The sequence below is a fragment of the Pelophylax lessonae genome (assembly GCF_965119305.1).
Source record: "Pelophylax lessonae genome assembly, chromosome: 5".
Taxonomy (NCBI): domain Eukaryota; kingdom Metazoa; phylum Chordata; class Amphibia; order Anura; family Ranidae; genus Pelophylax; species Pelophylax lessonae.
Genome location: NC_138772.1, coordinates 380,141,220 through 380,153,832, shown reverse-complemented (window position 1 = coordinate 380,153,832; position 12,613 = coordinate 380,141,220). Strand labels below are relative to the sequence as shown.

Genomic DNA, 12,613 nt, shown 5'->3' with positions numbered 1-12,613 from the left:
CCCAGTCTGGCCTACGAGCGCAAGCAGGTTATAATTCCGTCCTATGCCTAGCCATGATGGTGCCCCCTTGTCCAGAGGGGGACGAGCCTGCGAGCGGATGCCTCGCCAGTAGGCAACATTCTGGAACGCCCTGAGTCGCAGCGTACCCCTTGGCTGGCAGCACCCCCACTTCGGGTGGGAGGCAGTGTGCCCGGAGCGGAACCCACCCGGTCCATGGTATGGTGAGTAACTGTGCCCCCCTTGCCCCTCTGGCCTTTGGGGGATGTGGGCCCTCCACTGGGGATAATAGGATTGTGCCTCCCAAGAGATCCCCCTGGTCTGCCGGGTCTGTGTCCTTCCCTCTCCCTGTCCCTGCTCGGTCTGTGTGTCTGGAGCGCTCTGGCACTCAGGGTGGGAGGGGGGGGGGATGACATGGTACCTTAGCTTTGCTGGTCCCTGTTGTAGTTCCTAAAGCCTTCATGTATCGGTCCCTAGCCACATAGTGCGCCATGGGCGCCGCCATCTTAGGTGTGGGCTATGGAACTTTTTTCCCTATAGAGTTGAATGGGGCAGCCATTTTTCCCTTTAGCTTCCTATTGTTTTGTATGGGCATCCATCTTTGTGTAGCCCTGGTGCTATACTTGGCAGTGTATCCCTATAAGGTGACATCACTTCATGTGTTGTCATTTCCTGCTGCTGAGCCAAGGTCACTTCTGCTTCTCTCTCCATGCTGTGGAAGATTCAGGAGGCTGTGTGTCTGAGGTGGTAAAGTATTGGGGGGTCCCTGCGGGCATATTCTTGCATTTTCTGCTATGGTTTGGTTTAAAGGGGCTCCCTGCAGACCACTGCGATCGTTGGTAGATACCCCGATCGGCGTTCCTAAAGCTACAGTACTTTGTTTTTTGCAAAATGCACTATGGAGTCCCAAACTGGAATTTCACCCTAAGACCCACTCTGTGCGACTCCTGGACATTCCGGATCGCAGTCGCTGGCCATGATTTCAGCTGCCCTGGAAAGCCTGGCGACCTAAAGTTGATTTAGTCATGGAAAAGGTTGATGCTCCCCTTCCTGAGGGGTCGATGTCCTCGCAGTTAGATGTTGAAGAGGACCTGTCGTCTTCAGCTGCAGCGTGGGAACGTGCTGTGGTGGAAGCCCTGATTATTTCAGTGCGGGATATTTTAAAATTGGCTAATGAGCCCACGCCGGCAGGGACGCGGGTGGCTTTTGGCTCCCAGAAGTCTCCAAAAACTGACCGGGTTTTCCCTTGTACCGACACTTTTCACGATATTGTGAACGACCAATGGCGGTGCATTAAGCGCGTGTTAGTGGTGCCAAAACGCTTTAAGCGCTGGTATCCTTTTGCTGAAAAGGTTTCCGACTGTTGGACGGTGACACCTAAAGTGGACCATCCTGTTTCCAGATTAAACAAATCTACTCGTGGAGGATTCCCCAGTTTTTACGGATCCAGTGGACAGGCGGGTGGAATTCCTTTCCCGCCATCTTCACGTGCTGGCGGGTTTCATTTTGAAACCGTTTTTTGTCTGTGCTAGTCACACAGACGGTGACGGAATGTATTATCAGCCTTAGCTGATCTCCCCTTTCTAGGAGACAGGTTGTTTGGCGATTCATTGGATGAGTTGATCAGAGGCCTGACTGGTGGTAAGAGTACTCTTCTTCCTTAATTCTCCAAGGGTAAGACACCCATACTAAGCGGGGTCCCTCCTTTTCTGCTCATAAAAGGTTTTTTTTCGTGCCTCTGGGGCGCAAGAAAAAGGTATGCCATTCAGAACTTCTGGAGGTGCTAAGAAACCCTGGGGAAAGTCCAAGGCCGGTCAGTCCAGTGCTGCAGACAAGTCCTCTTCAGCATGAAGGGGTGCCCTCACCCTTTTTTGGGGTGGGGGGACATCTGCGCTGCTTTCCGGAACCCTGGACTTCCTTCATTCAGGACGAATGGGTTCACAAACTGGTTTGTTCCGGGTACAAGATCGAATTCTGGTCCCGGCAGGGGGCAGGTTTTTTCAGTCAAATTTTCCCCTGTCTCTGGACCGTTTGAAGGATCTGCAGGAGGCTGTGCGAGATCTCCTGGCTCAAGGGGTGATTGTGCCATTTTCCCAACAGGAACGCTCTCAAGGTTTCTATTCAAAGCTGTTCACCGTGCCCAGAAAGGAGGTGCAGAAATTCCGAATGGAGTCCATTCGGTTGGTGGTGGCATCTTTGAATCAGGGGGATTTTCTGGCTTCCATCGATCTCAAAGATGCGTATCTCCACGTCCCCATAGTCAAGGGACATCAGCGATTGCTCCGCATCGCAGTGGCAGAGGAGCACTTTCAATTTGTGGCGTTACTCTTTTGTCTCGCCTCGGCTCCCAGAGTTTTTACCAAGGTCCTAGCCCCTGGGCTGGCCTTGTTGTGTCGATGAGGTATCTCCATTGTGGGGTATCTAGACGATCTACTGTTGTGAGCAGTTTCCCATTCTAATCTGCTGGAAAACATCTCCATCACAATTCGGACCCTTCAGGACATTGGGTGGACGATCAATGTCACCAAATTTGCCCTGACTGCATCTGTGCAGGTCACCTATCTGGGGCTGATCCCCGACTCTGCTCTGGCGAGGGTCTTCCTTCCCTTGGACAAGCTTCAGAAGTTGCAAAGGGCAGTCCATTTGCTGATGGTGGCCCTGGGTCTGATGGTCTCAACCTTCGAAGCAGTCCCGTTTGCTCAGTCTCACACGAGACAGCTGCAGAAAGAGATTGTCACAATGGAACAGAGATCCTCGGTCATTGGACCAGAAGATTCTGTTGAGCCATCTCACGAAGTCGGCTCTCTTGGTGGATCCCGTCATCTTTCCTGTGCCATGGCAAGTCCTTCCTGCCGGAGTTTTGGACGGTGGTCACTACGGATGCCAGCCTATCAGGCTGGGGTGGAGTGCTGGGGAAGCTCTGTGCTCAGGGGACTAGGGCGTCGGAAGAGTCCTCATTGCCAATCAATATTCTGGAGCTGAGAGCGATCAAGCTCTGCCTGCTTCTCTGGACGAATCGGCTACACAGCTCTCCGGTTTTGGCCCAGTCGGCCGTGGCTTACATCAATCATCAAGGGGGCACGAGGAGTGCCCTGGCGGCCAAGGAGGTGGCAGAGATTCTGGTATTGGCGAAACACAATGTTCCGGCTCTTTCCGCAGTCCACATCCCGGGTGTGGAGAATTGGCAAGCGGATTACCAAGCGGAGTCATCAGGTGTTGGATCAGGGGGAGTGGTCCCTGCTTCTGGAGGTGTTTCATCTCCTGTTTTTCTGGTGGGGGACCCCGGACGTGGATCTGTTTGCAACTCGCCTCAACAGGAAAGTTCAGAGGTTTGTGGCCAGGTCTTGGGATCCTCTGGCCGACGCCACAGACGCTTTGGTGGCTCCTTGGAGTCAGTATCGCCTGATCTATGCCTTCCCTCCACTCGTTCTCCTGCCAAGCTTTCTTCGCAGGATGGCGATGGAAGGCGTTCTGGTGGCACCAGACTGGCCTCGGCGGTCTTGGTACACAGAGCTGGTAAAAATGGTCATGGATCCTCCATGGCGTTTTCCTTTGCGGGAAGATCTACTATCTAAAGGGCCGATCTTCCATCCTGCTTTACGGTCGCTGCCTTTAACGGCTTGGCTGTTGAAAGCAAGGTGTTGAGGAATAGAGGTCTCTCTGGTTTGGTGATTCCTACCCTTTTGAAGGCCAGGAAGTTGACATCTAGGAAGATCTAACATCGTCCATGGAAATCGTACATTTCTTGGTGTGAATCGCTGCAGCTGCAACCTCTCTTGTTTTCTGTAGCTAGGGTTTTGGCCTTATTAAAAAAAGGGGTTGAGCAGCGCTGGGTACTATCAAAGGCCAGGTTTCGGCCATGGCTATTCACTTCCAACGCCTGTTGGCTGGCGGCATTGTTCTGTCGTTCGCCTTATTTGGTGGTCCACAGGGATAAAGTGGTCCTCCGACCTAATCCTTCTTTTCTTCCTAAGGTGGTGTCGGATTTTCACCTGAATGCAGACATTGTGTTGCCTTCCTTATGGCCTAAGCCTAAACATCACAAGGAAGTTGCTTTGCACTCTCTGGTTGTGGTTTGGGCAATGAGGGTTTATCTGATGGTTACCGAGTCCTTCAGGAAGTTGGACTCTTTGTCCTTCCGGACGGTCCTCGCAAAGGTTTGGCTGCATCTGCTGCTACCATTTCGAGATGGATCAGGCAGACGGTTGTTCAGGCTTATTTGATCAAGGGTCAGGTTTCTCCTTTCCCTGTGAAGGCACATTCTACTAGAGCGCTGAGTGCCTCTTGGGCTTTTCCCCATCAGGCCTCTGTTGTACAAGTTTGTAAGGCAGCGACTTGGTCGTCTGTGCACACCTTTACCAAATCTTACAAGGTGGATTTGTTGGCTTTAGAGTGGACGTTACCGTCTGGTTGCGTTTTTCCACCCCTCATGCCTATACTGCTTTGGGACGCCTCACTCAGCTCATTGAGATGAGGCTGCGTCTGTTGGACGATAGACAAAATAAGATTTTTGTAAGATCTTAACATAAAATCTTTTTCTCTGATGTCCATCGACATTCTCAGCACCCGCTCCTCTGTTTGGGGTTGGTTCTGTTGTCTTCACTGCTTTTAAACTAAACTGATGTGCTGGGTTGTGCAGTAGGGGTTTATGTCTGTAGGGACAGCCCCCTGGGCATGTGTATTCAAATTTTCCTGCCTAGACTACTCCTGATGGGAGGAGCATAACACCACTCAGCTCATTGAGATGAGGCTGCGTCTGTCGATGGACATCAGAGAAAAAGATTTTAAAGTAAGATCTTACAAAAATCTTATTTTTACTCCATAGTACTCATGGGAAAAACACAGCCCATGAGTGAACCTCATTTCTTCCAAAAGTGTGTTTTTTTTTTTTTTAAAAGCCTATAAATACAAGAAGTTTGCACTCACATTAAAAGTGCCTATCTGGCACTTCGAATGACCAGCTTGCCATATTTTATGGAAAGCCCACTGCTACACAAGGAGCCAGCTTGCATTACAATTAGCGCACAAATGATGTCCCAGGCCAACACTCTGCCCTACGCATTTCATCACATCTTCACATTTGATGTACATTGGTATAGGTCAGTGATGGTCAACTTTGGCACCCCAGATGTTTTGAAACTACATTTCCTATAATCATGCACTCTACAGTGTAGTTGAGCATCATGGGAAATGTAGTTTCAAAACATCTGGATTGTCAAGGTTTGCCATCACTGGTATAGGTTGTCATTAGAAGGTGACACTGTTGACATTGTTTGAATCACTAGATCTGGGGATCACAAGTGGATGCCAATGAACAACGTATAAATGCTTTTATGTGGATAATACTTTAATGATGCAAAGTTTTTTTTTTTTTTCTTATAGTAATGTTTATTGGCAAATATTATATTGGCATATTAATGTTTGATGCACAGGAATTTAGGAAAGGCTTTTTTCCATTTTTTTTATTTTTATGACTATAGAAGAAAAATAACTATTCTGTAGTTTATTGGTAAAGACTTCAACTTTTTTTTTAAATATAGGCATAACATTGGCCTTGCACCAATCTTGTGGGTATGAGCCTGTCATTAAACAATGTCCAACTATCAGAAACAATGGCTTTGAAATAACAGAGCTCAACTCTTTGAGGACACATGAATGTAAGCCAGTGGTCTCCACACTGTGGCCTGGGAGCCAGATGTGGCCCTTTTCTTACCTTTTTCAGGCCCTTGGAGCACTATTCCTCCCACTGACACCAACAATGAGGAATAATTCTTGCTACTTGCTTCAGCAGTGGGGCACTATTTCTCCCAATGATGCCAAAGATGGGCACTATTCTTCCCACTGACACCATCGATGGTGTAATATTCCTCCCCCCTAATACCAAAGATCCATTGTTTCTTCCCACTGACACCAGGAACATTTCTACTCCCAATGGACACAGTCTGAAGGAAAGTAAAGTGGCCCTTTGTTTAGAAAGTTTGGACACCCCTGATGTAAGTCCAGGTACTTTATTCACCTTTTTGTCTAAATGCCTTTGGACCATATCAGTTTAGGGATTTTTTGAGGCTTTGTCCGTATACTCATTAAGGACTTGAACGCCACCCAGTACTCTGTTTACACATTTTAAAAGTTCTGCCAGGCAGATGTTCATGCAAGCTTCGGTCAAAATGTGCTTCAAGCTGTTATCTGAGTGTTTTTTTGGGGTTTTTTATGTTCAGGTTCTTTAACTTGTTTTCTTGTGGGCATGTTGGCAATTGTTGCCTACTCCTCAGTTTGTTGCTTGGGTACATCCCATGGTCTATGAAAAAAGGTCCTTTGCTGTACTCCAAGATGAAGAATTTTCAAGACAAATCAATATTCCTGATTGGGAGTCTCCTTGGTATTGAAACAAGAAAAGTTTTTTTTCCCCTGCAGTTTAGGAAAACTGCAGACAAAGTATAATTTTATGCAGGTGGGTGTTCATTCTCTTGTATTTGAAATAATTAAAAGCGTGGCTGACTGTTTTCTTCTTCCAAAGGGAACCATGGCTGAAAATGTGTTGTTGGGAGCTTCTACTGATGCTTTAGTAAATGCAGAAGCTCCAGTCCATCCAAGAAGAAGATCTGGCTCTGAAGCTTCTTCATTGAGAACTGTGTATGTAGTAATCACTTTATTTGTAACATAGATGTTCTTAATCCCATGTAACCATTTTAATTTTTAAAGGTTTATTAAGGCACAGTTGCATCCCTATCATGCTGGTTTAATTTTGATTTGGCTAGAGTGGAGCGGAATTAGAACATTTTGTTTGTGTTTTTGTGATTATGGGTCGACATCAACACCAATAGAAGAGAAATCTTCCAATGGGGACACTAGTTCTGGCACACCAGATTTCCCCCACTTTGTATATATTTTCTCTCACTTCCTGTATTGTTTAAAACTGTTAGTGGTTCTAACCCTCACTCGATCCAAAATGGGGGGAAAAAAGGTTTTGCTCATAGTTCTACTTAAACTCTGCATTTTGATTCCCAGGCAAGATATGACCGCCAAGGGAGTTTTTGCTTCAGACCAGTTATACACTTTTCATCCTACACCAGTTGGTGAATCCAGTACATTAAAAGTAAACCTACGAAACAACTCTTTTACAACCTACATGGTAAGATTTTCTTTTTTCTTTTTTCTTTCAAAATAACTTTTGGAAAGCCTAAAGTAACCTGGGTAACATAACTGTAGATGGACAACTTGCTCCTAAATATTGAGATTTAAGGAGAACTGATACATTTAAAAGCAGTGTTTGCTTAAAGGGTTTGGTAGAGTCAGAAGGATTTTTATCCTAATGCATTCTATGCATTAGGATAAAAATCCTTCTGTATGCAGCAGCCTCTCTAATACTCACCCGAGCCCCTTATCTATCTAGCTATGTAAACAGGTGCCTCAGCTACCCGGGACTCTGTCTCCTGATTGGCGCCATTGGCTCCCGCTCCTGTCTATCAAACTCAGCCAATCGGGAGAGCGAGTGGGCGGGGCCGAACGGCAGCTCCGTGTCTGAATGGATACACTGAACTGTAGCTTGGCTCGGGTGCTCCTCTAGCAAGCTGCTTGCTGTGGGGGCACTCAACAGGAGGTAGGGGCAAGGAGCTCCAGCCAGGGACGGGAGAAGAGGAGGATCTGGGCTGCCCTGTGTGAAACCACTGCACAGGGCAGGTAAGTATAACATGTTTATTATGTTATTAGAAATAAGACTTTACAATCACTTTAATTAACCTTCTGTTCATGTGTATTCTTAAGCCAGAGCTACACTGGAAATTTTAAAGTGATTGTAAAAGCTTTTTTTATTTTAAAATAAAATGGATGTTATCTGCTCTGTACAATCGTATTGCTCAGTCCCTTGCCTACCTTTTCTAGATTTCCCTGCCCATGTTCTCTACTCCTTGTGCGTGCCCTCTTTGCAAGCTTTGTGCTTTGAGGGCACCTGTGTGGGCATGCTCCAGTGCTGGGCAGTGTGCGTCTGTAGACACACATTGCGGCTCAGCCATATCCCCCCTCCTCCCCTCCCTCCCTCCCTCCCTCCCTCCCTGCAAGATTTGACTGACAACAGCAGGAGCCACACAGCCAAAGTCTACTGTGAGAAGAGGAAGAGCCATGCTGCAGACAGGAACAAGCTGGATCAGTGAATGATCCAGGTAAGTGTTTAGGGACACAGTAGGAAGGAAAAAAATGCTTTAAAATGGTTCTAAAGGCAACACGTGTTTTACTTTTTGTGCATTCCCTGCATTAAAGTAAAAAATGTCCCTGTAACTCTATTGCCCACCCCCCTATACTTACCTGGGCCTTACCTCTATCAAAACATGTGAGGAAGGGCTGGGGCAAGCCGCGTTGTGTGTCTATGGACACACACAGTCCAGCTCAGGATTGCTCTTGCGGTGGGGGCACAAGCAGGAGAGGTTGAGCTGAGAGCACTGGCGGAGGGCCCCATAAGAGGATGTTCGGTGTTACTCTGTGCAGTATTATTAGAGCAAGTTATTATAACATGTTTATCATTTTAGTAACAAAAAAAAAAGCCTTTACTACTGCTTTATAGAAATATTCAGGTTTGTTCCTAGTGTTCAGTTGTATGGTTTTAAAATGGATATCCTGATCTTTAATGCAGTATCCTTTTAAAAGGTGCTTTATCTCTTTGTGACAAAGCGTAAAATAATTCCTAATGCCAGAACAGTTTTGCAACTTTGACCTGTGTTAGCCAAACTATACATATCATTGCAACTACTTAGTGTATCCAGGTGGATTATACCTTGTACTTTGCAGGACAAATTGGCTTCCATTTGGTAAATGGTAATGGATATCTCCTGGTTTATTTATTTGTTTTTAGCAAAGGAATAGTGGTACAAAATAGTAAAAAAGATGTACATTTTTAAAATGTAGCTGTATATTTCTTAATATTACCATAACCTACCACCAAAGAACTACCCAAAATAAATTCTCCTGCTCCTGACGATCGCAGCAATACCACATATGTGTGTGTTTGTACCTGTAGCAAGGCCCAGAAACAAGAGTGCTCATTTTGCTACTTTTTATCCTACTTAAAACCCAATGACCCTAATACTAATCTAAAAAATGCTTTGGGTTTGTTTTTGTTTTTTTAATCCTACCTAAAATAGTGTGACTGACCACTGTGATAGCCAATCAGAGGCTATCACAGCGATCAGGTGATGGAACTGGGCTTCCTGGTTCCTGATCGTTGGTACAGGACCTTCTCCCACCACAAACACCTCCGCGTTTATGTACCCCAACGGAAGAAGATCCCCTTACTGTGAGGCCTCATATGTGTGCCCGTGGTGGGAAGGGGTTAATATATTGTAATCAAAACCTGTATGTGGTCAAGAGCTTCCAAAGCTGTGAGTGCCGGTTCACATATGTGCGGCTGCGGAGATCGCATGTAATTCGGAGCGCACTGCTCCTTCATTACATGCGATCTCATGTGCGGATGCGAATTCAGCCATACACTTTGTATGGCTGAAATTCGCACTGCACCCGCAGCAAAGATGCACAAGAGGCATTTTTTCAGCCGCATCAGGATCGGATCGCACAGTGGTTAACACTTGTGCGATCCGATCCTGTGTGAACTGTCAGATCGCACTGCGATATGCGATCAAACTAAGGGTGTCGTTAACATTTAATTGACACCCCCTGCATATCGCATATGGCAGTGTGAACTGCTTCTTGTGCGGATGCGATGCGGGAACAGGCTGCAAATTCACAGCCTTCCCGCATTGCACATATGTGAACCGGCACTGACTGTAGGAAGCTTATTAATAATATTGACTGGACTTGTTTAAAAGTAACACATGACATGGGTGTGCAATGATTTTCTCTGTGCATGTTTTATTAATACTAAGACCGTAATATGCATGTGGGTGTTTTATGCATCTTGTATTGATTTACAGCTGAAATTTGTTAGTCCTAAAGAGCCATTTCACATGAAGCATTCCAAATATTCCTTGAGGTAAGTTCATACTACTTGTTTTGATATTGAAAATTGTACTTTCATATGATTGGGTTATGTTCCATTAGCTTATTAGCATGTGTATGAAGTCTGCATTTGTTGTGCTGCATACCCATTTTGGGTTTTTTCTTTTAACATTTATCATTGTGCTTTTACCAACTGCTTGAAGTTAACCTTTTAACTGAATGATAGTTTGAATAATTTGCACTGTTTTAATCCTTTGTTAAAGTTCTGCAGTTTATTGTGCTTTGACACCTATACAACATGTATAACTTTTCTACCTTAAAAAAAAAAGTTAATTTAGTAGGCAAAATTAACCACTTGCTGACCGCCAGCAGTATTTTTACTGCTGGTGGGCAGCTCCCCCCAGGCACCGAGACATTCCCCTTTCATCGTGGTGCACATGTGCACTGTGCGTGCCCCCTTGGGCACTCAGCAGCACAATTTACAATTGCAAGGTTTGTGATTGGTCACCAGTGATCACATGGTACCTGGGCCGATCAGAGCACCTTGTACCATGTGATAGCTGTGGTCCAATCACAGCATCACAATAGTAAACAATGAGTCACAAACGATTGCTTTTATCACTATACCAAGCAATCAGTGTAAAAAAATAAAAAAAGATGAAAAAAAATCCCTGACCACCACCCCAGGGTAGTACAGTGTTATAATGACACTGTACTACTAATTACAGTATGTGTTAAAAAAAAAAAAAATAAATTTTAGTTAAAAACATTTTTTTGTACGGTCACCAGTATGAACGCCACACCAGTCATTTGACGATGCTGTACTGCAGTGACGGTATGTAAAAAAAAAAGTGTGAGTAATTATTTAATTTCCTAATTTTCCAAAAAATGATGACCAACAATTATAATTTAAAAATACTCGCCAGGCCTCTTACTAATTTCCTTTGTCCAAAAAGCGGTCATTTGGGGGGTGTTGTTTGTACTGTGCTGGCATTTTAGGTCCTCAAAAAATGAGATTCAATGGGGCAATCATTACACCAGAATTGATCAACAGGACTTTATAAGTGTTGAACTCCCCTTCAGTTTAATTATAGATACATACATAGGTAAAAGGAAAGAATACTTTATTCAAATACAATCAATATTGGTTAAAAAATTCAAAAGTTGGGGAATGACCTTTCCCCTAAAATCAATGAACGATATTGCACATCGCAAATAGTAACCCATAAAGACACCCCTAAAACTTGAGGTTCCCCCCCTCATAAGTGAACTGCATATAACAGTGAACCCAGATTGTGGAGAGGGCGAGACTCATGCCAATGCAAAGGGAAGTAAGGAACAAGAGTAGGAGAAAGAGGGGTCAGAGGATAGGTGAGGTAAGGGAAATAGGGGTTGGGGGGGGGTACCCCTCCACCCATGGGTCTCGAGGGAGTGACCAGTGATCGAGAGTTTAGAGCCTCTGAATTTGGTTGGGTATACAAAATCCAAAGGTGACCATGTTTTCCGTAACCTCTCATAGATCTCCAAAGAAATGGCTGATAGCTTCTTTTTATTCATGGTCCTGTTCAACTTTGATTGTGCTCCAGAAAAATTTAGTGCCGGGGACCTCCAAGGATGAACGATCATCTGCTTTGTGGCAGCAACAATGTAAAAGATCATTTTGTGGATGGAAGTAAAACTCCCTTAAGGGGTTGGCTCAGTTGCACTCTTATCGAGTCTTTACGTAACAGTCAAACAGTATAGATTAAAGTATATGTACGGACAGAGCCGTCTTTAACGCGGGGCAAAAGGGGCAGCTGCCCAGGGCCCTGTCAATGTGGGGGGGCCCAAAGCAGCCCTACACCTGGAGACCGTGCTCCCAGTGTAGTGGTCACGAATACAGCTGCCCGTCCTCCCCTTGTTTGCTCTCCCGGGCGGTTAAGACAAGACAGGGGACACTGACAGGAGAAACACAGTTGCAGTCTGTATGTGTAAGAGCCTGCTCGTCCTGACGGAGTGAGGCAGAGCAGATTTCCGTGCTCCACCCCCCAAATCCTGCCTCTCAGACTTTTATAGCACAGAACAGAGTGAAGTGTTCTGGCTGTATGCTACAGATCTGATAGGCGGTGACCAGTGTGTGTTTGTTGGAAAAAGCGTGCGCACACACATAACAGAATGGTGCAGCATCCCTGTGTGGATGAGAACTGTGAGAAGAAGGGGGGTGCATTTGTGAAAAGAGGTGAGAACTGTAAAAGGGGGGTGGGTGTGAACAAGGGGGGGTATTCAGAGGTGGCTGTGGACAAAAGGGGGGGTACAGAGGTGACTGTGGACAAAGGGGGGTACAGAGGTGACTGTGGACAAAGGGGGGTACAGAGGTGGCTGTGGACAAAGAGGGGGTACAGAGGTGGCTGTGGACAAAGGGGGGGTACAGAGGTGGCTGTGGACAAAGGGGGGGTACAGAGGTGGCTGTGGACAAAGGGGGGGGGTACAGAGGTGGCTGTGGACAAGGGGGGGGGGGTACAGAGGTGGCTGTGGACAAAGGGGGGGGGTACAGAGGTGGCTGTGGACAAAGGGGGGGGTACAGAGGTGGCTGTGGACAAAGGGGGGGGTACAGAGGTGGCTGTGGACAAGGGGGGGGGTACAGAGGTGGCTGTGGACAAAGGGGGGGGTACAGAGGTGGCTGTGGACAAAG

The 12,613-nt window shown here is 46.2% G+C and overlaps 1 protein-coding gene across 1 annotated transcript in view; it reads left to right on the top strand.

Moving 5' to 3' along the window:
- The window catches only part of CEP192 (centrosomal protein 192), a 506,433-nt gene that overhangs the window by 488,345 nt on the left and 5,475 nt on the right, over window positions 1-12,613 (top strand). Inside the window, exons 45-47 of the mRNA XM_082258491.1 lie at window positions 6,515-6,630; window positions 7,006-7,129; window positions 9,918-9,976. Coding sequence (XP_082114617.1) covers window positions 6,515-6,630; window positions 7,006-7,129; window positions 9,918-9,976 — 299 coding nt within the window. The remainder of the gene's footprint in view (window positions 1-6,514; window positions 6,631-7,005; window positions 7,130-9,917; window positions 9,977-12,613) is intronic.